Below are 26,308 nucleotides of genomic sequence, written 5' to 3'. Positions count from 1 at the left end.
CTGCTGTTTATCTGATATAACCACAGGTCGGCAAACTCACTCATTAATCGACTCACTCAGACTCAGATCGACCCGTGAGTCTGTGTGAGTCTGAGTGAGTCTGAGTGAGTTCGTGTGTGTAACATTTTGGTGAGCTTAAGTCCGAGTGAGTCCGGTTGAGAAAAATTTTGGTGAGTCTGAATTCGAGTGATTCCGGTCGTGCACAATTTTGGCGAGTCTGAGTCCGAGTCAGCCATAAAAGCAAGATATATATCATGAGCGAGTCTGAGTGAGTTCCACATTTTGCGCCGACCTATGGATACAACAAACTAAGTTATGGTCCGAATGCTACTTCCTATAACGAGGTTCGGCTGTACTTCAGAAAAGCGTGAGAGGCCCCACAACTTTGACCAATCACGTACTTGAACAAATTAGTAAACATCTGCGAAGATCTCTCTCTCTCTCTCTTTTTTTGTCTCTGTAATACCACGCTCTAAATATATTCCGCCTTGTTCATAGAAGAAAGGTAGGAAAGACCACACATCCGCGTTATGGTTGCATACACCCCGCTGGAAATATACAAACTCTCAATCGAATGCATGCAGTGTTCGAAGACGCACCGAGGAGAAAGGCCCAGGCTAGGTACGAGGCACAGACGGTGACCATGAGGACGACCATAAGCCCCAAGATCACCGCCCACTTGTCAACACTAGGTGGCTGGTCTCTGGGAAAGATACAAGCATATATACTATATAACGTACAGTCATGCACAAATGTAATACGAACGAGTCAGGGTTTACTGATACGCGTCCTTTCGTTATTCTGATACTCTTGATGATTTCGGCTTTCACGCTTATTTTGAGGCAACTATCTTTGGTAACCACATAATTAGCGGTCCGAGAGAGTCCTGTCATGTTGGCACTCGAGAAACCTATATTCTACTTTGTAATTTCTTGTGCGCGCTTCACTCGTCTATAACTGCATACATTCTGACACGCATAATGGTCTCGTCGGATGTATGAATGAAAAAAGGGAATTTTAAGGTCTCATTTCTTTGTTTCACACAACCTTATAATGAAAACTAGCAGATAATGAAGCCAAGGATGGTATAGTGGTTGTTAATTGTACTGCTTTAAGTGTATTGTAGCAGTTCTGATATAGATGTCAAGAAATTAAAGTGGACGAAAAGACAACTTGCCGCCGCCAGGGACCGAACCTGCAACCTTCGGATTACGCGCCCGATGCTCTTACCCATTGAGCTACGGCGGCGGTCGTCCCCTGGTTATTGGGTATTTATGTGCATGAAACCTGGAAGTGTTAGTTGGCTTCATTATCGGTTGGTTTCCATCATCGGACGTATGTAATACGAGCATATCAACTCACACCATTTGACTCGCGAATGTGTCGATGAAGACAGCGCTCGCAACGTTTTGTGTAGATTCGCTACGATTGCATAAAACCGGCCCGAATGTCAGGACATATACAGCACACTGAATAGCGCGACCCTGTGGGGCACATAAAACTAGCCCAAATTACACTAAACGAGCACACGAATGTCTATAATACTTCCATTTATAGCTGGAGTGACAGGGGGGAAAACGATCACTGTGGCAGGCAGTTCTATGGACATTTGACTGTTGTGGATGTAAAGCTATGTGTTTCTAGTTTCTCGGAAATAAAACGAAGTGTAACATTTTATGCTGAATTTATGAAAAAAGGGGGAATCTTTTCGAGGGACTCGTTCCTGTGTTAGACCCAACCAAATGGAAACGGTGATATTTCGTCCGCTTTCATTCGTTTCAATTTATGTCATCATTAGTACAGTTAAAGACACCAATTACTGTCCCCTATGTTTTCCCTATCCTAATTGTGTGTTGGATTCACGTGGTTGTGTCTCACGATGCTGAATATATGTAACTTCAACACCTTATCAGCTTCAACCTTGCGTATGATTACTAAAGTTAATTACTGCAATGTCGAATCATTGTCAGTTGTGTGAGTACCAACACACGTACTGATTAACGCCGGAGCTATTTATTCTGGCGGAAATCCGTCAGGCGTAATGCTGAAACCGTCGCGCCGAGCTATGACGTCACTGCGTTGCCTAGCAACCACTTGGCACAGCAACGCGTTACAGGACGGAAAGTAGGAGGGGGGGGGAAGAGGTGTGGAGAGGAGGAGTAGAAGTAAATAAAATTAAATAACATTTCTCGGTGAGGCGGGATGTGAACCCGCGCACCCACGGTCCGAAGGCGAGCGTCGTAACCATTCGGCTATCCAGGCACGCTAGCAGAACAAGCATTTATGGGAATCATATGGACGAGAGAACAAGATATAGAGAAAGAGAAAGAAGAAAAGAAAGAGAAAGAAGAAGAGAAAGAAAGAGAAACAGATACAAAGAAAGAAACACAAAGGAAGGAAAAGATACATCGAAACAAAGAAAAAAGAGAGAAAGACAGACACAAAGCATAGCCCTGTATATATGCCTCATAAAGTTAGCAAGGGAGTGGGAAAGGGAAGTGAGCGTGAGAAGGAGGGAAAGGAGGAGCGGAGAGGGTCGAGAATAGCATAGTATTGTATAGTACAATTGGATAAAAACCAGCGGGAAACACGAACCGCAGAGAACTGTGATTCGTGTTTCCCGCTGGTTTTTATCCAATTCGACATGTACCAACTAGCCCAGTCCGTCGCCTTGATGTTGTATAGTACATTATAGCAGGGGGACGGAAAGGGAAGTGCGGGTGAGGAGGAGAGAAAGGAGGAGGGACTGTCACCAGCTCTGCTATTTCCAGTCTTCGCGCCTCAAGTGCGTAGATGCCCCAGTTTTTTTAGTAATCCAGCTGACACAAGAATCTGCCATAATAATTTTCATGAGTCCGTTTCCGCTAAAAGAGCCACCTGATAAACAGATGTAAAATGCATAAGCAAATGTACGCACCCAGCATTTCCGGACCCTGAACTCCTTGTCGAGACAGTCTGGTCGGTCGGCTCGCTGCCTGCAAGCCAGCAGCAAGAAGCTTTATTCACGTGTTTTTGTTGAGATAGCAAATATGTGGACACTCCAGACGCACTTTTTCCTTCGCCATAAGGCTCCATTCAAACTCCAAGCACGATAACGTCGCCCCGCGCGCGATGTATTTTCTATGTGTTAGTGCGTGTCTCCGGCAGTAGCTGCGTACTGTGAGCGGCCGGGTACGATCGCGCGCTACTTATCCTGACAGGGATCAGCAGGCGGCTCATACCTTTGTACGTGCTGTGCTCTCACCGCTCAGTTTTCGTTGAAGCGATGATAGCACGGAGATCGCTTCGCTCACTGCAGCGGCTGCGTTTCCTTATGTCAGCGCTTTGTTGAGTTACGTCTGGTTGGATCCTAAAAAGGTTAGCTGCTAGCCTTGCTTCGTCTAACATTCCAATTTGTTGCTATCGCACTCATTGCCGCGCCCTTGAGGCGATTTTAACTGTTATTTTTTTTTTCACTCCAGTGAATTCGATCGAACCTGCAAGACGGTGACATAGCTTCACCGCTGAACCTTGCAGGCACATGTATGCACGCGCACCCGCCTGATGCATACACACGTACATGCATACAGTCAGCGCCAAACGTTTAAGGACCACGAGAAAGAAGAAAAAACTGAATATTCCCGCTGCTTGGGCAGGTGACCTCGAATTTAGATGTCCAGTCTGTTAACAAACGAGCTAACAACACGCACTGTGTGGTTCTAACAAACTGCTCAGAAATTTAATGTTTTCTCAGGCCTGTCTCTAAACTTTTGATGCCAACTGTACATGCGTGCATAACATACATAAGAGCAGCTCTGAGAGCCGTACGTCACATGACGATGCCTTCCCCAGATTCTAGTGAATTCGGCGAGAAGTATAAAGTTCGGCTGCCGTTATGACATTAACATGCGTCTACAACACCAACTGAAGTGTTAGTGTGGCACTATCAACATCATTTCAGAATACTCCCATGCATAGTTAAGACATTCTGACATACTGAAAAATATGTTTTAAAGGGACACTAAAGAGAAACAATGAATTGGTTTATATTTTAAAGTGTGCTCGGAGAACTCTTGTGTAGTTTATTGCACCACAATAGGTTTATTATTAGCGGAGAAAACCTAGTTCAAAGTTTCATTTTTAAATTTCGCGCCGAACTTTGTCATTCATGACGTAAAGGATTTCAAAGAGCATTTAACGTATTTTGGCGCCACTGGCTCGACGAAATTTCCACAAACTCGTTTTATCAAGTCTCTGGCCTCCTCAGAGGACAATGTACTTCGATTTAACCGATTAGGAACTACGTAGGCCCAAGCAGGCACTGTCAAAAATATGTGACGTCACGGCAAATGGTGTGGGATTTGCAAGGTGGTGTCGCCACCTGTATTTTCTTTTTGCGCATTTTCTCGCTTATTAAGCGTCTTCTCGCAGCAAGCGTGCATAGTGTTCTTGGTATCGTGGAAGACCACTTTACTAATGCGAGAAAAATCGTTTTGCTCTTTAGTGTCCCTTTAAGTGCGTAGCACTAGGGGCCCGGCTTGTCGTCCATCCATACATCTCATGCAGCTCAAAATCACGCTCCAAATCAAGTGGTCAATACAGTCCTAAGAGAAGGCTAGCAATGCTCAAAACCAGTTTAAAATAAACGAACAAGGTCTAAAATAATATAATCAATAGAAATAACCAAGTAATCGCCAGCATTAACTTAAAATCGCTAAAAATGCTTCGGAAACATGCGGTTGACTCCTGCGTCGCGCAAGAGAGGCCGCCACCGCCTGGGTAAGCGCACGATTCTTCCTTTTACCGGCGCTTCTCCGGCGCGAACTCGCTGCAGGCGACGCGTATCTCTACTGCCGCAACAAGCAGGAAGTCGATAAAGTGCAGCGAAAAGTAGTGCGCGTATCGCACACCGAGTTTGCGAATCTTCCTAACAAAATTCTACTCGTACCGGGGAAACCCTATACATGCTTACTTCAAACACTGACATCATCGACGGTTCGGTAAACGGAGCAGTGGGAACTCTGGTCTTCCAGCGATCTGGCTATCTGCTCCTGCTCTGCCCTCCTCAGTCATGCCGAGAAGACATCCATGAGTGTGTTGAATCGACAGTGGACACTTGACTTACCGTGCAGCACACGGGAGAGACCGTGTTCTGCGAACCGTGCGGGACAAAGCACGGCTATGTTCAACTGTTGGTGCCTTTGTGCCATCTTAAGCAATAACATTTTTTTCCTGTCGTATAGATAGAGGTCGCGCACGTCTTCGTTTGAAATTATGTGCATTTATGTGAAAATTTATTGTGCCCACATTTACGGTATTGGAGGCCTAAAACGTTGTTTTGCCTGCCTATTTTTGGCGCCTAAAACGAGCTTTTTTAGTGCCTAAAAATCCGACCTCTAGTGATCAGACTCGAGAGTTGACGTCACGGTCAACTCTGGGGATTACTGAAAGGCCAGGAGATGAGAAGGGATTGTTTCTTTGAATTTGTGACGCGCCCGAGGCTCGTAGCACTGCCGCATTTAGCACCGTTCGTCGCGACGACGGTCTGAACTCGATGCGCGCATTTACTTGCAATGTTAAAAAATTATTGGAGGTCGTTTAGGGGCCTTTTAAGAGTCATCCTGGCCGCTTGCTAGGCCTATGAATCGACGGGCGAGAACGCTACACAACCTAAAGCCTGCACCTACCTTCAGCCGAACTTTTTGAGGACGACATTGACGTTGAGTCCTTGACTAGCCCGACGACGTCCTGTTCAGATTTCTTCGTGCTTATCTTGAGCTGGCTGTTGTCTTCTTCGGCAGTGAACCGGAGCCCGTGACAGCGCGAATAAAGGTGATGATAGTTATTCTCAGTTAATGAATGGTACGTGTATACCCACTACGTGTACCTATACGTCAAGCTGCAGAAAAAAAATCATTAAAGAAGATTACGGCAGCTTCGCAGCAGTGGTGCCAAGCCTGGAGGAAGTGCGGAGCTGGGTGGCCTTCTTTTCGTTTCTTTATTTTGCTCTTTCTTTCTTTCCGCTTTCTCTGTGTTCTCTATTTTTTCTGTCTTTTTTGTCTCTTTCTTTCTTTCTCTTTCTCGCCCTTTCTTTTTTCTCTCTCTATTTCTCGCTTTCTCATTCTTTCTATTTCTTTCTGTCAATATCTTTCTCTGATTCTTTTATTCTCTCTCTGTATTTCTTTCTCTGTGTTTTTTTTATTTCTCTTTATTTCTCCCTTTTTCTCTATGCGTGCTTTACTCTCTTCCATCCTCCTTTCTCTCCTCACCCTCCCTTCTCTTTCCCACCTATACTATACTATACAAGGCTATGTTTTGCTCTGCTAGCATGCTTGGATAGCCGATTGGTTACGTTGCTCGCCTTCGGATCACGGGTACGCGGGTTCGTATCCCGCCCCGTCAAGAACTTTTCTTTCTCTTTCTCTCGCTCTGTGCTCGCTCTCTCGCCCATCCGAGTTATTGCATCCCACGCCGGACAAACTGGCGCAGCGGCGGAGAGCGAGCCGGGCGCACATCTTCGGTGAGCGAATCAGAAGGTGAAGAGGAAGAAGAGAGCGCGCCGGCCGAATTATTGGTTGCACGCGCTAAAAAGGTAGAGGCCGTTCATGATGATGGCAGTTTATGCGAACGCGTAACGGCATAACGAAAAGCGTAACAGCCCCGCCTCCGCTGTCCCCAGTTCCACCCAGTGTGAAATCTGCAGAAAATGCAGAGCTATGGTTTGTGCTTCCCTTGAGACTGTCTGTGATGTTGCGTGATTTCGTGCGGGTGTCTGAGTGACTAGGTTATTCGTAGAGATGCACGGGAAAGGACCTGTGGAAGCCCCTGCCACACCCGCCCCTGCTACAGCGACTTTAGGATCTATTCACGTCCGAGCAGCGCTTCCCAGTTTCACTCTGCGGCTACCGCTTCGTCCGCGACCGGGGAAGTTACGCCATCTATGGGCGTATCTGGAAACTGGAGCGTGACATGCGACGCGGACGCTCATCTGTCGCCAGGCCCAGCCCTAGAACGGCTCCACTGTTAAAAGTTGGAGCCATTCCACTTGATGGCGGACTTGGGGGGACAAGTATACATATTTAACTCGGCTTAGAATATACAAAACACTGAAACAGCCTTTGTAGAAAGTTTTTTAAGTGCGAATGCACTTTATAAGCGACCCTGAATCCGCCGTCCCATAGCAACGGCGCGAGGAGCGGAGAGGAGCGTCTGTAGCAACGGCACAGCGACGTCACGCCCCACGTGACTGCGCGCGCTCCGCCCTCCGCTCCGTGGCTGCGCGCGCCCCGCGCATTGCCTGTGGTGATGAAGGCCGGCGGCGAGACGCCGAACGAAAGCGTGCGAAGCGAGCCGAGCACCCCGAAGCCGATCTGGCGCGGGGACGCGAGCGCGGGCCCTCGAATTCGATCGGCCGGACGCGCGCTTCAAGCGAGACTTCCTGGACCGCAGCTTCGGATATAGCTGCGCGGTGTACGATCGACTGTGGTTCGACAACAACCTGAGCCCCATCTCGGGCGTGCGCAACGCCGCCAACAAGTTGAACGCGTTGCGGGTTCTTTGGAACGAGTTCGGAAGACAGATCATCATCATCAGTAAAAGTGCTTTGCACTTAAAAACGGCCAGACCTCCGTGGGTCGGCTGGCGCGTGCTCTCTCGCTGCCGTCTCCTTCGCTCGGCTCTGCAGTTTAGTCGCGCGCGCCCCCTCATAGCATCACCCCGTGCTTCGCACTTCCTCATACTCCCCTTCGGGGAAATGCGGATTTTTTTTAACTGATTAACGCTAGGTATTAACTACACTACCTTTTTACATACAACGCGGCCTATCTACCCCGAGTAACAAATGACACATGAAATAATAAAAAAAGGGTTCTGCAAACTAAGTTCACTTCATAAACATTCGACAAAAAAACGAAAAAGCAACACACTTCTCAAAAAAAAAAAAACCGCACCTCCCCGAAGGTGATCGTGAGGAAATGCGAATGCATTTGGGTGCACCCGATGAGTGTGCGATTAATTAATGAAGAGATACGAGAGTGTGCACATAGAGGCGTAATGATCGAGTTACACTGTGTTACACTTCGTCCTAGTGGTATCGTTGCCGCGAGAGATTCGACTTCACCGACTTCCATCGCTACCAAGACACCAAAGCGCGCGCTCCCTGCATGATATATATAGCTCAGATCAGTGATATGATTTAGCAGGTTACTGTTTTGTTTTTTAGTAGGTCTCCTTATTTAGCTTTTCAAGGTTCCGCAGTGCTTCCTGTAGCTTTGTGTTACTCTTTGTCAGGAGAACGTCACAATTAGCGCCCTCAGCTATCTGCTCGGCCGCGCGGTTGGCATAGCGTCAAGTGTACTGCACGCTTTTAACATGTGGCAACAAAAGCACGCTGCACCGCAGTTCGCTGACACCTCGTACGGGACCGCCTTCAAGGTTGCGGCGCGCGCGCCATGAAACCTTGCAGCACTGATTATCTTGTCAAAAGCGCGCGTATGGTACTGCAAGCTTAGTGTCGTTGTAAGCGTGCTGCACGCTTTTATTACGGGACGACACCGAACGCGCTTCGCATCAGTCCGCTGCCGCCTTCTGGTGCAAAACCGCTGGAGCATCGCGGAGACGCGTCGCATGCAGAAAGCTAGTTGTCGTCACGTTGACGCAACAAGGTACTCGCCTCACCCGTGCATGGTATGGGCGGTACGAACACTCCCACGGCAAATCTGCGCTTAGGTGACCACGCGCAGCGGCGACCGAAGGAACACGCTATTCACAACAAAGAACCTGAGAGTAAACCCCGCTACGCATGCCACTCGATAGTTTCGCTAAGCGACAGTAGCGCCAGAGCACACTGCCTAACGAGTAGAAGCAGCACGATCGGGCACGGCCGGTCTGGAGGTGTGCGCTCGCTTCGCACCTCCAGACCTGCCGTGCCTCGGGGCACGGTAGCACATTTTTTGGGGAGTCACGCATATTTACAACAGCCCAGAGGACATTATGACGGCACCATGGGAGCTTGATTAGAAAGGTGCACAGAAACATGCTTGGGCACGTCTATGTGTTCTGCGAACGCCTCAATGGAAAATCATGTCAACTCAGCCTTTTTTCCACACTGAAGCTGACGTGGGCATCAAAATTCTCGCTTTTGAGGCTGGTTTAGAGCAGTACGGCGCAATTTTTGCAATTTTTACGTTTTTGGAGCAGCTTGGCGCAGGAAACCGGAATCGTATCAAAAATGTACGTGCAATATGCGCAGCTGTCTTACCTCTGATAGTATGCAGATTGTTTTAGTTTTTTGAGGGCTTGCGAGTTGGTCACACAGGTTTCATTTTCTCAGTGCCGTTTCGGAGCAGTTACTAAAGAAAAACCAGTTTGGGGCAGCATTTCTCTCTTTTAACAGTATAGAGTAATTGGAGCAGCACTTCCATCACTGTCTTAGTCGACCCTGTGCAGGTGTTCGCGTTCTCTAGTCACGTGACCTGAGGGACGAAAGTGAGGCTCGGCGGAAAGGGTTGCGCCTCGGCGAGATGCTCGCCCGGAGGGGGAGAATGTGAGGGCTGGTGAGAAGCGTTGTTGTACGCTCGCTTGGAAGGGGAGAGGGTGTGGAGTGTTGTGGTTGGCTCGCTCTGAAGACAGAGAGTGGGAAGAACTACTCTCGTCACTGCCGTAGTAGAGTGATGTATATACAGGGAGCACATGTTTGGCAGGATTTCAGCTGCGCCGGCGACAAATCACGTGACGCGTGGCGTTCGCTGAAACGCCATTGCCTAAACCGGCAGTTCACGTTATCTCGTTTTGACCAATGAGGCGCAAGCGCGCGCATTTTAAATCTAGCGGCGCATTTACGACATGATCTCGCTAGCCAATCGCATGCACTCGCACGCTTAAAGCGCGAGACAGACGGTACGATTTTCCATGCGATGTGACGGCTGACGCGGCGGTGGGGGAGCGGGAATGGTGGCTGTCCGATGCTATGAAAGGTCACCATTCCGGTTTCCCCACCGCCATGTCGGACGTCGCATCGCATGGAAAATCGTACCGTCTGTCTCGGCCCTAAAGCGTCTCTGTGCGACGGTTTTCACCGCGTGGAGCTGGCTGTATTATTCAAGGCCTGCTTGCTATTTTATCTGCAAATTATAAGAATGGCAGGCTACTAAATTCGCCAGAACAGAAATGCAAAGTAGCCACAAAGTAGCAACACAGCCAGCCTGAAACTTTCATAGCCAGACGGGGTCATAAAGTAGCCAACAACGGCAACACTGGCGCCGACTATTCCTTTGCGCCTTTTTTCTCCCACACCGCGCTGCTTCCCTTCGAGTCGGGGCTTCCCCTTCTGCTGTGAGAATACCCCTCTCCTATGCCACGGCTACAAGTGGTTGTTGCGGCACAGTGAAGCGCACGCCGAGTGTTGCTGCGGCCAACGTTCATAGAACTTTGTTTCTATAAACTTTGGCCGCAGTTCTAGAAACGTTGGCTGCGGGCTTTCGCCAACCTAGCCAGGAAACGCGGCCGCAGGGAGCCGGCGTCATTTCCGGTGCGAGAGGTCACGTGCTTCTGGACATCACGGCTTTTGCGGATGCCAGCTGGGTGCGCGCTTTCGCTAACCTAACCAAGAAACACTTTCGCATTAAAAATAATGTAGTGATACGCATAAACGTATAGGCGAGTCTTCCTAACAAAATTCAACAAATTGGGTTCAAGTTAATGGAGCCCTGCTGTGTAACTCCTTCATTAATGGATGGAACGACACTTGTGCCAATCATGTTATGGCAATGCAGTAACAGTGTACCACAACCTCACAACCCATTGTGGTTATGCCACTTGTTCGAACAAACAAACATGATCAATTTCAAGTCAAGGAAATCCCACTTTCATCAGTGAGAGGTGAATGTCAACACGCTCATTTGGGACATCAGTATGTTTTCTGCAGTGTTATGCAGGTCATTTACAGAACCCCAGTTATTTTCTGCGTCCCATATGTTGCTGAAATCCTATTAGTCAGTGCCCAGAGCAGGCACCTTTGACACAATAAGAGGTCCATTCAGACACATGACAAGAGATCTTACAAACAAGCTTTTTTTATTCCACCAAACAAGTGCCACATATATATATCTCGTCCAACATAAAGGGTTAGTCACCCGAGCAATTGTGCATGTATACGATGATAACATACGCAGCCGGTTACTTTTAAGAATATTCAGCTGCCTGCCGCAATTCTAACGTAACATATGGTGTCAATAACTATAAAATTGTAATAATACCTTATTGCTTCCTAACTGCACAGGCTCCAAAAGCTGCTTGTGCTCAGGAATATTGCCGCACTTTCCCCCGACATCTTGCGCTAAAAATATCACTGCGTAATGAGTATTGTGTGTGTGTCAGATCATGCAACCGTTATCGAAGCAGCTGCGACTGCAAAAATAAATATGCGCTTGGTACAGCTGAGAGAAATTGCAGAATTTGATACACTGGCTGGAATACAACACAACCTTCATTAAGTAGGAGATGCTAACGACGTTCACTAAAATCCTTCTCCTGGGATAAAAATTGCGGTATATATATATAAAAAAAGAAATGCGCAGAATTACTTCCTCGAGCAAGCGCAGTTTGCAACACGAAACAGCCGTTCAAATTTAACATTACTCCGCTTTGAAGAGTATCGCAAAAAAGGCACGTTCAACTAGTAGCAGTCGTAGCTACAAATGTAAAACCTGAGGTGCTTTGTCCAAAGATAACAAAGGAAAACATCTGGGGCAGCGTCGTTTGAAGTTTCCACATTGCGTGGTTACGATGGAAGGATTGCCCCATCGGTGAATTTGAAATAACAGAAAACTAACAACTTGCGTGCAAGTTGAACAACCATTTCAAACAAGCTTCCTTTCGAGTTTGTGTTAGGCAAAAAAAAAATGAGGTGCATTTGGAGAAGCTTATAAGAGACCACAAGATCACGCAGCCAGAGGGAAAAGCCTTACATGGGCATCTTGGCGAAATTTCGTGCAGTTGGCTGCCCTGGGTTTCCAGAGGTTAAGACTGTGATGTCATCAAATTTTTTAATTAGTCTACAATAAAAAAGCAAAAAAAAAAACATAACGAAAGGCAAGCATTTACCACTGGCATCTCTAAACTTTCACATTACCCACAAAGTGACCGAAACTTGGGTACAAATTCAGTCTGTGGATAAGTGCCTAGATTTAAGGGAGTACTGACGCAATGCTTTCAATGTACTTTTTTTTTGTTCTCTGCATTAAACAAGGTTTTTCTACACGGATAAAAGAAGAACCTGTTGTGACATGACGATATGCTATGCTCCCCTAATCGCTGCGACTGTCACGTGCAAGCGCAATTAGAAGCAATATACGCAGCACACTTGCATATTTTATGTGGGCAACATTGTGGCAACTTGCGTTATTTCGATGGCGTGTTAGAAAATTTTACTCTGTCACGTCATGATTATAACGATGATGTAAGATTAGTATTTAGATACCTAAGTGCTGCCACATTAAGATATCACACGTCAAAGAGTTTCCCTATCTTTGCACTGGCTGATTGAGCTAGTACACAGGTTAAGGGACAAGCACACACTAGTTTCTGAAACCTTGAAAACATGCGTCACTACTCCTCCTAAAGAACAGCTCCGCAGGGCAGCCAACGCACTAAATCTCGCAGATTGTCTGGTGCCACTGCCGTGATCACAACCTGAACTGCACGACTGCAGCCCCCCTCAATTACAGAACGTGTGGGATGATGTTTCGAGTCCTTCTGCGAACCCCAAGTTCAGAATAACTTTGTGGGCGATGGTGTGCTTTGCACTTGTGCCTCAGCATTGTCACGCCGATACTGACACCGAGAGCTTGAGGCCGATCTCGTCGACGAGCTTCTTGACACGTTCCGAAGCACCGGAAAACTTCTGCAGGTCCGGGCCAAGCATTTTCACTAGGGCGGGAACCTGCGGGAACACGACAGTTTGGGGGTCAACAAAACACCCAGTGGGTCAAACTCGCCTGCTCTGTGACCTTCTGTGTGAGGTCATTTTGTCATGACCTGAGACACTACAATCGCAGCTTGCTTCCAAAGTAGCGGTCCATGCTTAGGTAGGGGTGGTGTCACCAAAATTGTGGCTTGCGCGTTCTTTGCTGTAAGTGTTTCCTATAGCTCCAGGAAGCATGATACACACATCAAGATTCATGTATTCTCGCTAAATAATTTAATACCGCCTTCTTTTTATGTGGACAACTTTCGGTTTCGGTTTCTGGGCACCGAGGTTGCACAGTGACGTAGCAGTATAGGGGGCTTGGTCACGCGACCACACAAGGCTGTGACGCACTTAGCCAGAAAGTGATCGAAACTCTGTGAGTGATGCAGCAACCGATGCTTTGCCGGAACGTACGTTGCAGAGGTGGCGGAGGTCCGGAGGTCACTCACGTCACCACAGCAGATCTGATGTGACGTCACTACAACTTTCTGTGCCCCTCCTACAGAGCTATGTCAGTGTTGGCACGCTAGCGATGGGTCTCGATCGGGAGAATGGGCATTTAGGTACACTTCAGAAGTGAATTAAAATATATATTCTAAACATTTGCTGTGTCCGACCCATCGTGTGGAGTCTCCTTGCATACAGAGGAAACCCACAACAGACTTGTTATAGCCTCGAAATTTGATGGCACCACCCCTTTAGGTAACTTCCGAGTGTTGATATACATGTTTCTGTCACAAGAACACTGATATAAATTGAAAATGAAATCAAATTATAGCACTGTCAAATGCATCCAGCAACTGAATATCCTTGAGTGTGTGGAGATGGAGAAGGGGTGTTAACCCAACGGCCAGCATTTATTTGCTGTAATGAATAACATGGTATGGAAACATTTAGTACTGAGTTTAATTGACCGAACAACAAACACATAAAAAAGTATACAGTCCCAGTTTTTCATACTTTTATGATATATTGTTAAATTTTGTAACGTTAGCATTTATTTAATGACATGGTTGCTCTGCTGAAAACTAACCTAGACAGGTACAAAACTGATGCAGGATTTAGGTGCATTTCTTTAGTAGTAAGCATGTCTTTCAGGGTTTTGAAGCTCTACTTGACAGCTTTATCACTGCAGTGATAAAGTTCGAATCTCAGTATTGCCCACCAGTGGTGTATAAATCCCAAAAAATCTCAAGGGGGGACACACATCTTGATGCCATAGCGGCCATTTCATTTTCATAAATATAAGTTTTAGTCGTAATTACATAAAGATTAAAATCCTTTTTTCAAATAAATTGAAAAGAAAACAAGCATGGGCCTGAGCAGCTAATAGTTTCTAAGTGTAAGTCGTAGGTATAGGCTCTAGCATATTACTAGCCAATATGTCATTCGGCTTAAACCATCAACTTAGAATGCTAGCACTTTTCTGTTATAACGCATTGAAACAGCATTTCTTTAACTTCAGCTCCAATCATGCATACTGCTATCCTCCGTCACTTTAACCCTGGAATCTTCCTTGTAAAGCGTGTTTATATTTACTAGTGATTTTTTTTTACATAACACAATTCTATCCAAGCAATCGCATTCATACTTCATTGTCAATGGCTTCCACCAAATTGTCTACATAAATAAATAATGGTACATGATCGGGAATTTTTTTTACTTTGCGCTTGTAAGGCCAGCACAATAAACGTTTGCTGCAAGTCACCCCTAGCATGTCAGAGAGCACAACCTGTACAATGCCTTTTTAAACCAAAAATAGTTTTCGCTTGTGTACTTCGTTTCTACTCATTGGAAGGCCCGGGCTTCCGCTTTCAGTGTTGATATTAAGGAGAGTGAACTATGCTTGACTGTCAAGCAGTTTAAATACGTTATTTGAAAGGTAAATCTCAAGGTGGGACACTTCCATGGGGTGTCCCCCCCACCATGAATACAAGGGGGGTCAGGACCCCCCCTATGATTTACGCCACTGTTGCCCACATGGTAAAAACGCTTTTATTCACTTCACTTTACAGCCACTGACCATCAACGCTCAACAAACCAAAAAATAAAACAAGCACCAGCATACTTACATCATTGTAGCTGATCTGTAGAAACCGCAGAAGTGCCGTTAAGCAGTAGAAAGCTACAGGACAGGGAGAAAAGAAAAGAAGGCGTTTGAATAAATTTCACGGCATAGCCTCAAATACTAAACAGACTTCAGCCTTGGTCTAGTGCGCCAAAATATTGACAAGGCAAATCCTTTTAATCAAATACTGGCCAATCATTAAAGGGGCCCTGCAACACTTTTCCAAGTAATCGTCTAATGGCTTTATTAAAAGAGCTTACTGCCTCACGAATCAACTGCCGCAAAAAATTTTAGAATACGCCGAGTACGAGCGTAGTAACAGGGATTTGCCGCACACTTTAACCGCTTTCTCTCTCCTTTCGTACAAGCGAGCACGCTGAAAGCTACGCAGGGAGGGGGATGACAAGGGGCAAGAAGATGCGTCCCTTTGTCAACACGCGTCATGACCTTGAGCACTTTCTTTTCATTTTTCCTTCGAACACGAAACTTACTTTCAGTGTGATCGCGCGGGCGCGTGGCAGCCACGGTAACTATGCATCTCACGATGCTCACATCAGCCAACGGCCATGGACTTTGGGTATATGGCGCAGTAATTTGGGTATATGACATCATTTGTAGAGAGAAGAGGGAGCGATTTCTAGCTTACTTTGATAATTCATTGTAAATTCCACGCCGCCTGGTGCACTATAAAGTTTGGCTTGTGTGTTCTCGGGAGCCTCCACGACCGATCGGCAGCATTTTCTGACTACGCTGAAAAAGTGTTGCAGGTCCCCTTTAAGGCACACTGCCCTTCAATATTGTGGCTACACAGTAAAGTTACAGTGGAACTTCGATTATACGTCCCCCGGTCCTGCGACGACCCGCGTTTTACGACGAATTGGCTTGGTCCAAGCAAAACCCCCATAAAAATAATGTATTAAAAACCTCAATTGTACAACACAATTTTACGCCGGCCCCGCCTCGTACGACACTTCGCTGGACTGTCCGAAAAAAAAAAAGACCTACGATGACGCGGGCTGGCACGCAAACACACTGAGGCCGGGCGAAAAAAGTCGGGAAACCGAGGAACCGAGTTCGTATCCGCGCTGCCACCACAGGGCCTCTTCAATTTTTCGACACGCAGTCGGCCATAGCTAACCAGAGCCAACGTTGGCTGGAGCCAGCCGGAGCGCATTCGTTTTGTCGCATTGCACTGTGTGCGCACTTCCGTTGTCGCCTTTTTTTTTTCTCTCCCTTCTTTTGGGTGGTTTTGTAGCGACCGTTGTGAGCAGATAACATGGCAGATAATTTCGAGCTCGCTTTCTAGTATGCGATAACTTTCACTAGATTTCGTGTCGTTATACCGGACGTGTTGAACGGCGATTGTTGAGCCAACGTTTGCGACAGCCGCGGGAACTGGAACTCGCCGCTGTCTAGCTACCAGAGGGCTGGGGCGTTTTAGCCACTCGCGATTGGTCGAAGCTTGCAAATCGAATAGGCCTACTGCTGTGCTCTAGACAGCTGCAGCCACTTGACGCTGGCGTCATCAAGTGCATGAAACAGAAATATCGGAAGTTTCTGGTGGAGCGTCGCCTGGCGGGCATGGAACGCAAGTAGTAGGATAAGAAGCTTTCTGTGCTTGATGCAATGCACTACATTTCTAGTGCATGGGACGCAGTCATGCCAGAAACCATCGCCAACTCCTTCAGGCACTGCGGCTTTAATAGAAGTGGTGCTTGTTCTACCAGTGAAGCTGCAGTGCCTGTTGACGACGAACCAGAGTTCGGCAGCCTGGAGCTGCCTGGATCTTTTGCGGACTATGTTGGTGCCGACGATGACGTTGCAGTGTGCAGTGAAGTGTCGCTGGATGACATTATCGAAACTGTGCGTCCCAACATTGCGGGAACTTCCGACGAGGAAGAGATGGACGACGCTGCAGAGGCTAGCGCGTCCGTTCCGACTTACGCGGATGTGTTGTGCTACGTCGACCACATTCGGCGGTTTGCTTGCGCACGCGACGAGATCGGCGACTTGCTGCCAGATGTTGCAGCTATCAAAAGAAAGCTGATGCGTCGTAGCTGGGCAAACTCTCAGAAGAAAATCACAGACATTTTTAAAAGGTGAGAACTAAAGGTTCGTTCACACCTCCGATAAAATGTGTGGTTGTCATTTTTTCAATTAAATTAATCTACGTTCCTCGGAGCAGCGTAAGTTTGTACCGCGGACTTTCTTAGGCATTATGTGCCCACTGTTGTGGGGCAACAATGACCGTCACTGCCTATATTCTCGGTTTTTCGATTATACGACGCCCGGATTATATGACGATTTTGCGCGGTCCCCTGAAAGTCGTATAATCGAAGTTCCACTGTACGTGTTGAGAGACTATGAAAATGCATTGGGCACAAAAAATACATTTGTCTTTAAAGGGACACTAAAGAGCAAAACGATTTTTCTCATATTAGTAAAGTACTCTTTCACGATACCAAAAACACCACGCTTGCTGCGAGAAGACGCTTAGTAAGCGAGAAAACAAGCAAAAACAAAATGTGGGTGGCAACACCACCTTGAAGTTTCCACACTATTCGCCGTGATGTCATGTTTTGACGGCGCCTACTAGGGACTACGTAGTTTCTAATCGGTAAAAATGAAGTAGATTGTTCTCTGAAGGGGCCATAGACTAAACATACCAAGTTTGGGGTAATTTTGTTGAGCCAATGGCGCCAAAATACGATAAATACACTTCAAAATCTATGACGTCAGGCGGGGAGATTTCGGTGCGAAATTTAAAAATGATACTTTGAACTTGATTTTTTCCCCTATTAATAAACCTATGGCGGCGCAATTAACGACATTAGAGTTCTCCGAGCACAATTTATTGATCGATCTACACCGATTCATTGTTTCTCTTTAGTGTCCCTTTAATGTTTTACAGCAATTTTCACAGGCAAGCACTCTTTGCCTGTTCGCTCATGTTTGGGGCATTCACAGTCTTCTTGTTGAGTTGAAGCTGCCACCTAATGACAAATAATTGAATGTCCAATGGCTGTTCCCTAAAGTGCAGCAGCCTGACGCTCTACACAATGAGGCCCTGAATATGCACCTGAAAAGCCCAAATAACAACCCCACTAGCCTCCATTGTTCAAGTTGTTTTCTTGAAACATTCTCCATGTGAGCTTTGTTGCATGGCAACAATTTATTGATCAATGTAAAAATGCACGCTCCTACAGTTTATCACAAAAACTGAAGCATTCAATCTGAAAAATAAGCCTGTGCAATCATGCCATAATTAATTCTAAATGAGATACACTGATACTCAATTCTACAGAACCACAAGCAGAATACTGGTGTGCGTAGTGAAGTTTTCCTTGTGAAATTGAAAGAATAGACAGCAGTGTCTGGCTCAAATATACAAACACTCATGTTAAAATGAGTGCATTTCAATTTTCCCCTTCCGGTACAACTTCAATATACTGAAGATTTGTCTGCATTAGCGATAACAGGAATAACAATGGCACATCAGTGATTATGGCCCTAACAGTGCACATCACGCTGCTCGTAAAACATTTGTCAGCGAGACGTATTGGAGAAAGGTTGCACATCTTACCCTGTTCCTCCTTGACATCTCCGTGCAGGTACTGGAGAACAGCCGTGGACAGCTCTGTTGCAGTGTCATCGAAAAGCTGCAAAAGTAAAGCACGGCACTCGTAGGTACGCCTTCCCTTAAGGCAATGAGTTGTATAACACAGTGCATGAGCAAACACATCGTAGATTCACAAAGCAGTCAATATGGTAACTCCTGTTCTGTGTGCTCTACAGTAGAACCCTGTTCATATATTTCAGAAAAAAAAAAAGCACTGGGTAGAAACGTAGCCTTCAGAAAAACGAACAATCCAAATTCACGAAAACATAGCATAGTTGTGCTTGATAATGATATCGCGAACGGTGGCACCGGAAAATCGTGCGAAACAGGAACATATCAACGAAGTTCTACTTTATTTACACGAAAATACTGTAACTGCAAGCATAATTTGGGAGGCCTGAAGACCTAGAAAATTTTAGGATTACGTATTCTCATGGTTATAAATCAAACAAATGATGCACAATTTAATCTCAGCAGAGAGTTTATTGTGGTTCGATGAGCGGAGGCTACGGAGTTCAGCTGCCATTAAGGTTGTGGGTTTGACTGCGGGTGGTTGAGCCTGCCTCATTTCAAAGGGCAAACTTTAAAAGCAAATTATATTGGGTCACATTCAAAGTGGTCTCAATACGATGCAAGGTGCTTCCATGCTATGGGTCAGCTGCTTACACGAAGGCAATAACTTGTTCTGATGATTATCCATATTTAGGGCAGACCACTCTGCAGTAACAGCCAAAACATTTGCCATACCAGATGTTGGCGATGGTGCTACGCAAGTTCCATATGCTCAAGCAGCCTACCTAGACAACTCTAATACCCTCCCGCCTTTTTTTTTGCATGCATGTGATTTCTTTATGGGCTTTTCTTTCCATTTCTGCCTGCTTTGAATACTCCCCTCAACCAATGGCAGCAGGCCAGATGTCTCTTTCTTTTGTGGTGTAAATGCAAATTTATTCAATTTCAAGAACATTTAAAAGCATATGCACCACTGTTTGGACCAGTAGTGTGTCCATATTTGAAGTTATCTACACAAGAAATGAAGAGAGGCTGCCTGACTTCTCGCTCTTGTCTCCAATCTCTCACAAACACCATGAAAACTGAAGTTTCACATTCGCGCCATAGCAACACATTCAAACTGACATTAGGCGTCCACTTACACGCGCCAACTTCTAAAATAAGTAAACATCGTCACACGCTCCTAGCAGCAGTCACGCAAACGCACCTCTTTGAGCGAGAGGTTGAACATGAGTGCGGCACTGCGCTCCTGTGCCTCGGGCCTGTCGCACAGGAGGCCGTGGACGACGGCACGCACGGTGGCCTTGGCATTGTTGCACGACTGGCCACCCTCTTCACTCCACTCGGAAATGTACAGCAGCCAGTCGTAGCTGCTCACATTGCTGCATAGGTTGCAAAGCTGCGTAAGGAAGAAGGGTTAAAAGGCCACACGGCATAAGTCACAGGCAAAAATGTCTAGTGTACTGTTTGCAGATTTGACAACTTCTGGGATTAGCACCTGTCCAATTTAACATCTTTCCCAGTCTTACCGTACTAATCATTGAAGTCATGCATTGTTACTGATAAGCACAACTTGCCACACTTGTCAGTTTAGTCTGTAGCCAAAATAGTAAGAACAATCCATGTGGGAGCAGCATATACGTACAGCGCTCGCAGATTAAAACACAACGTCAAAACTTTAAATATAATGCCTGGTATATGCCCATTTCTCGAGATATTTGCGTCATATCGCTGCAAATGTTTCCACTAAAGGTTTTGTTCGCTCTCGTGTAAGTGTTCGAGTCAAAATTACGTGAATATGCCATGAACTGAAGATAGTGGACGTGAAAGTATGTCCATGACTTGGCGCCCAATTGTCGTGTATCAGTCGGTAAGCACTGTACATAGACGGGGCCAGTATCCACGAACTTATGAAAAAATGCACGAGTGTCACTTGACAACATCAAACTATGACACTTTGCATTGCTAACACACTTGAACTGTGACACTATGCATTGCTAACACATTTTTTTCTTGCTCATATTTTTCATAAGTTATTTCACTTCTTTACTAGTCTCCGTCGTCAACACAACGACCAATAATAAGTCTGCTGCACCATATGAATACACTTACGGATGCCTTATGCTTTGTTCTTGTTTGCAGAAGATTCAGCATGTCGATGTGGACACTTCTACACACTTTGCATGAATGTTTGTGTCACTAAATGCTGTCTAACTGAGGAGTGTGAAAAACAAGGTTAGCTGACATGACATTTGGTATGTTATCGTTACAAAAGGACATGTGTTGACAATGAAGTGTAGGCTAAAAAATGCATTTTTTTCTTGTGTGTGAAATGTCTTTTTGTCTGTGTTCACTGTACAGTGAAAACTTGATCGAATTCTCTTAATGCGTTTTTCTAGATAATATTTATTTCTTTCTTTTCACTGCCAATGTTCGGTAGGGCCAATGTATTTTAGAACAGTTAAAGTGATCACATAATCCTATGAATACGAATAATTACTACAGAAGTGGGATTCTTCTATTATTTCTATAACTCAGAGCTTTATACTTCAGTGTACGAGATAAAATAACTTTCCAATGATCAACGAATGAGGTGTTACATGCCCACAACCAGGTAGACTCTGTAGCAGCAGCAACAGCAGCGTCGAGAAATCACCAGTGCAACAGCGAGCCACTGCTACACCACTTATTCGCCATACTACACAAACCTTTCCTATCAACACTGAATATGCCTATTGTTATGTTTTTTTAGCTTTCTTTATATAATAAGAATTTTTATTCATAGATTTAATTAATCTTCGAATACCCATGAAGGTTATACTGGGCTTCCACTGTACTGCTTGGAGCAACTTTCAAGCTGCAAATACACTCAAACCTTGATATAACGAACATGAATATAACGAATTATCGGTTATAACGAAGTAAATGAAGAGTAATCTTGTCATAGATACAGTGTTAAAGATAAACGTTTATAACGAATTTTCGGATATAAGGAAGTTATTTTCGTGACAGATGTGACTTTGTTATAATGAGGTTTGAGTGTAGTGCCTATGTGTGTGTGCTGCTTCCCGCACCTCAAGTGTTTAGGCACTTCGTTGCCAACAACCAGAAAAGGGGCCTTCACGCACGCACCAGCTTCAGCACTTCGTCCTGTTCGTCCGGGGGCAGGTTCTCGATGCGGTACACGTAGCTCATGATGCAGTGGCTCTTGCGGTCCTGGTGCAGGAACAGGATGACGTCTTCCTTGAGTGCTGCCGCCTGGAGCACCCGCAGCAGCGACAGGCGCACGGCCGAAGAGAGGCCGGGGTCGGTCAGCAGCTTGTCTGCGGAAAGTAGGCAGATACAGTAAAACTTCAATACAGTAGACTTTGTTAAACGAAACCTGAAGGGGCCAGGAAAATGTGTTCCATTTAACAGGAGTTCCGTTTACTGAGAGAGGAGCAGGCGGTACAGAATCCAAGTATGAAATCAATCATACCAATGCCACTTGTTCCAGTTAAGGAGCAGTTCCATTTATAACAGATTTCTGTTTACTGAGAGTCTGCTGTATAATGCAAAATGAAAATAACGAAGTAAATGACAAACAGCCCTGCCCTCAATACAGTGTTATGAACATAAGCTTATAATGAGTACTTTTTGTGCAAGGTGTGACTTCGTTGCAACGAGATTTGACTCTAGAATGAGGCCTGTGCATGAGGTTGCAATGCAAAGCTAATTTTAGAAAAAAAAAAGAAAAGAAAGTGAGGTTCCCTCAGTCTCTTAGCACTACAGTACTCTGAGGTTGTAGAAATGATGATCTGTAATCCCACTTGAACACGGACAAAAAAAAGTATGGTTTCTTCAAGTAACTTGGACTGCCTAAGCATTGGGCTCAATTTTGACAGCATGCCACATATTGGCCGCATTATCAATCGGCGAAACAGTGCACAAATCATTGCAGCATTAGATGCAGATGTGGCATCAAGCTGGTCCGTCTTTGGCAAAATGGAGGGGCATAAAGTGTCCCAACACACTAGCTCGCACACGAAAAATTTCCTAAGGGTGTTCTATTTGTCCCGTAAATATCAGCATTGATGGCGTAATGGCTATGGTATTCAAATGACTTCTGCACTAGGTGTCCCGGGGTTGAATCTTGTTGGAAGCTTAATTTCATAACTATTTTATTTTTCATTTATTTAATGTGTTGTAGTTTTTATTTTAAGCTTACATTTTTTCTTTTTCCTTTTGGTCTTTCTACAATACCGGGTGCTTGAAATGTTGACAGAACTCACACCTGCTTTTCCAGCACTTTTCACTCACACTGATGCTTCCAATGCTCAAGCATGAAAACACCACTGCAAATATCAGTAGTTGCTAATGAAACAGCACCACCAAGATGAACGTACTGAACAGGTCTAGCTGTGGTGATCCAAGGGCCCATGCTCCATTGTCCGTGACGAGGTATTCGTGCAGCTCTCTGAGAGCAGACCGCTCCTGGTCGTTGATGACACTCTCTAGGTGACCCTCCAGTTCCTTTAACGCTGCGGCTCCCTGCACATCGATTTGATTGTGAGGGGTCAATGCTTTTGCATGAAATGTCACAGACTGAACAAGCGGCAAAAGGTGGGCTAGTTGGTACAGTTGCGCCCAATATGAGTTGCAACATGCTGCCGGCGGTCAAAGCAGTGCCAAAACTGCGAAACACTGTTTCGACTAATGGTACTTGCAAAAGCAATTTCACGTTTTCCGGTCTTACAGTGTGGGTTTAGGGCCCCTTCAGCCACGGCCAGCGTGTTGCAACTCTTACTGAGGCCACTGTACATGTCTCAAAGAAGGGATTAACAGTGCAAAGGATTAACAGCATGCTTGTGCTGTTAATCCCTGCTTTGAGAGGTGTACCAAGCCCTTTGCCGATCGTCTAGTTTTAAGGTTTCACCTGCTGTCATAGTTAAGTAAGTGTGGAAATTTTATTCTCAGGCACAGTCGTATGGCTATTCTGGGACATCCAGCTGAGATCACAAAGCACTGGCTATGAAAGACATAGCTGCAAAGCAATTTAACTACCACAATTAGGAGCCCTTCAATAGCAGAATAGCAGCATATAGGCATCTTAACACTCTTCATTTGTTGTAAAAAGCTAAGCAAGTAGAAGCAGAATAACGTACAAACAACACACATGCACAAAAATACAGTTGGTGAAGTCAGAAGCAAATGACTTACGTCGACTTGTGGGTAGAACACCGGTGGGTCGCTGTATCGCCGAGACTTTCGGATGGGTGCGGGCCGGTCTTCGATTTCGCCGTTGCTGTCGGCCGCAGCCGAATCCGACGCGGGCCGTGCGGCCTGTTCTGTAGCCGGCTCTGTTGCCGTTTCCGAAGACATCCTTTGAATCGGAGCTGGTTGCCTCCCTTGTTGAGGTGGTGATACAGAACCTGCAAGAATCAAATGCAAGTTTAATTCAATTTGCGCATCCATTGATGCAGTCTGTATAAATTTGGAGGCTTGATAACACTGTATACCAACAGGCGATGCATTTCTCATGCTCAGGTTGGCACTCTTTGGCCATACATTGCCTTCACTGCCATTAAGCACTACAAACCAGCTTCTCATGCTCAGTAGACACAGCAAGCAGAAAGCTGTTCTGACATCAAGTCACAAAATACCATATCGAATGAAAACATGTCACGTTCAGACAACCTCAAGTGACAGCAAGTTCTGTTGTAGGACTGTTTTATTACAGGACAGCTCTAACAACAACAGTGAAGCCATACATCTTGCCACGACTGAGAACTCAAAGGACTGTGAATATCAAAAGTTTGAACTGGGTACTTTCTATTCAAAACAGTAGTGGTATCCTATTCATATAAACAGCTTCAAGACTTATACACCCTTGCAAGACTGTTGTGCAGTGTCTTGGGGAATAATACACAGGATAAGATGATGTTACCAGCAGAAGTGAAGTGACTGCACAATATAAACGTAGAAAGTGGATTTGCCTGCGCCCACAGCATATTGCAAATACATCGCTGTGAATATTACACTTACTCCTTGTTCTCTGGTCCCACGGATCTACGGGGCTGAAGGGAATGAAGTCCGTTGGCGCTCCACCACCAAAGCTGAGCCCCCGCGCTGTTTCCCCTCGCAGCGAGAGGTTCTCAAAGTAAGTCTGCAATGTGCCACCCAGAGGCCTGCAGAAGAGAGAAGCGCGAGCAAGGACATGAATACAAAATTAGAAACTGCACACTAATTGCTTTAAGCATTTACGTATGAGACAAGCGCACTCTCTGAATCACTGAGGGGGATTAAATGCCCCGCGAATAATGTCGGAGCTGTAATAAATGACAGAAAAAAGCTATGTGCTATTTTTGCCCACCTGTGATCAGTTAAACATGTCATTTATATGAGCACTTGTTCAATGCTGCCCTCATCAAACTGTAGCTGCCACAACGGGGAATCAAACTCATGACCTCAGTCTAAGTAACAGAATGCTAGGTGCTCAACCAAAACAGCAGGTACCACTTCGTAGTAACTGAAAAAGAACTGTATGCTAGGCAAAAACAGCATTTCCACTGACGTTACACTGAACATACTGAAAAGCAATACTTACTTCTATTTACACGGAAAAGACATCATGTCAAATGATACCGAACTTTCAATTGAGTATCAGTTACCTACTTGCAAATATTTCCGTTGCACCTACTCCCACTTGCAACGTAAAAGTCTTGCTTGTTGCTTTTGTATTTTACAAACTAAAGCTAGTAGAACTAAAATAATAACGAGACTAACACATGTGAATGCAACTCCAAGCAATAAAGGCAGTAACGGGTTAGCACATAATATAACATAATTAAGTAGGTCTTGTTACATCTGCAGCCAGTTTCAAGCCCTTCTTAATAATAAATTACCTTTACTGAAACACCCAACACATTCAGGCACAAAAGCTCTTCATTTCACCTGCTGAACTCAAACACAGTGTGAAAGGTCTGGTTAATTGGCCTACATACCAAACCACTATTAATTATTAATAACCTAGAATTAGCTCTATCTGACCAGAACTGATATTTAAGGAGATAAACCAGCCATACACAGTGCATTTCTTTTAGTAGGACAGTGATACCATGTAGGCATACTAACAGAAATGAAACCTAAGGTATCGTACAACGATTGCATCTGCAATTGTGAACTGCATGCATATTTCAGAAATTCTGCCTAGGCTGAAAAAGCTCTGTTTGACTGTGACTAGAATAGTTCACAAATTTCTTTCTACTTTAAAAGAGGTAAACATACACAGCATTCATTTAGTAATGACAATATATGAGCAAAATCAAATCAGATGCTAAGCTCTCGCTGCTGTTGCTAAGCTGAAACACAAGCAGGTGAAGGAACAAGAAAAAACAAAAACTACACAAGAAACAGAGAAAAAATATGCCTAGTTTACTAACTCAAAAACCAAGTGCACCAATGTGTATCTGATACTACAAGTAGACTCAGAAAGAGGTCTACAAGGCTTAATTATGTCAGCGCAAAGACCTGCATTCAGAGACAACCACATTCACTCTAAAAGCCACATAATATTTTCAACAGGATATCCCTTAAGCCATCACAAGGAAAAACAAGATCTGCGTTGACAGATGAAGAACATAAAGGTAAAAAAACAAACGAAAATAATCCACTCATGTTGCTG

The 26,308-nt window shown here is 45.3% G+C and overlaps 1 protein-coding gene across 1 annotated transcript in view; it reads right to left on the bottom strand.

The window, feature by feature from the left end:
• Positions 1-11,035: 11,035 nt before the first annotated feature.
• The window catches only part of LOC119399754 (uncharacterized), a 42,213-nt gene continuing 26,940 nt past the window's right edge, over positions 11,036-26,308 (bottom strand). Inside the window, exons 5-12 of the mRNA XM_037666588.2 lie at positions 24,670-24,812; positions 23,845-24,056; positions 23,031-23,175; positions 21,778-21,968; positions 19,853-20,044; positions 18,598-18,673; positions 15,019-15,071; positions 11,036-12,919 (exon numbers count right to left, since the gene is read on the bottom strand). Of these exons, the coding sequence (XP_037522516.1) occupies positions 12,800-12,919; positions 15,019-15,071; positions 18,598-18,673; positions 19,853-20,044; positions 21,778-21,968; positions 23,031-23,175; positions 23,845-24,056; positions 24,670-24,812 (1,132 nt within the window). The 3' untranslated portion in view covers positions 11,036-12,799. The remainder of the gene's footprint in view (positions 12,920-15,018; positions 15,072-18,597; positions 18,674-19,852; positions 20,045-21,777; positions 21,969-23,030; positions 23,176-23,844; positions 24,057-24,669; positions 24,813-26,308) is intronic.

Source organism: Rhipicephalus sanguineus, chromosome 7, assembly GCF_013339695.2.
Source record: "Rhipicephalus sanguineus isolate Rsan-2018 chromosome 7, BIME_Rsan_1.4, whole genome shotgun sequence".
Taxonomy (NCBI): Eukaryota; Metazoa; Arthropoda; class Arachnida; order Ixodida; family Ixodidae; genus Rhipicephalus; species Rhipicephalus sanguineus.
The sequence above is the reverse complement of the archived record's forward strand: the minus strand, read 5'-3'. Positions and strand labels throughout refer to the sequence as shown.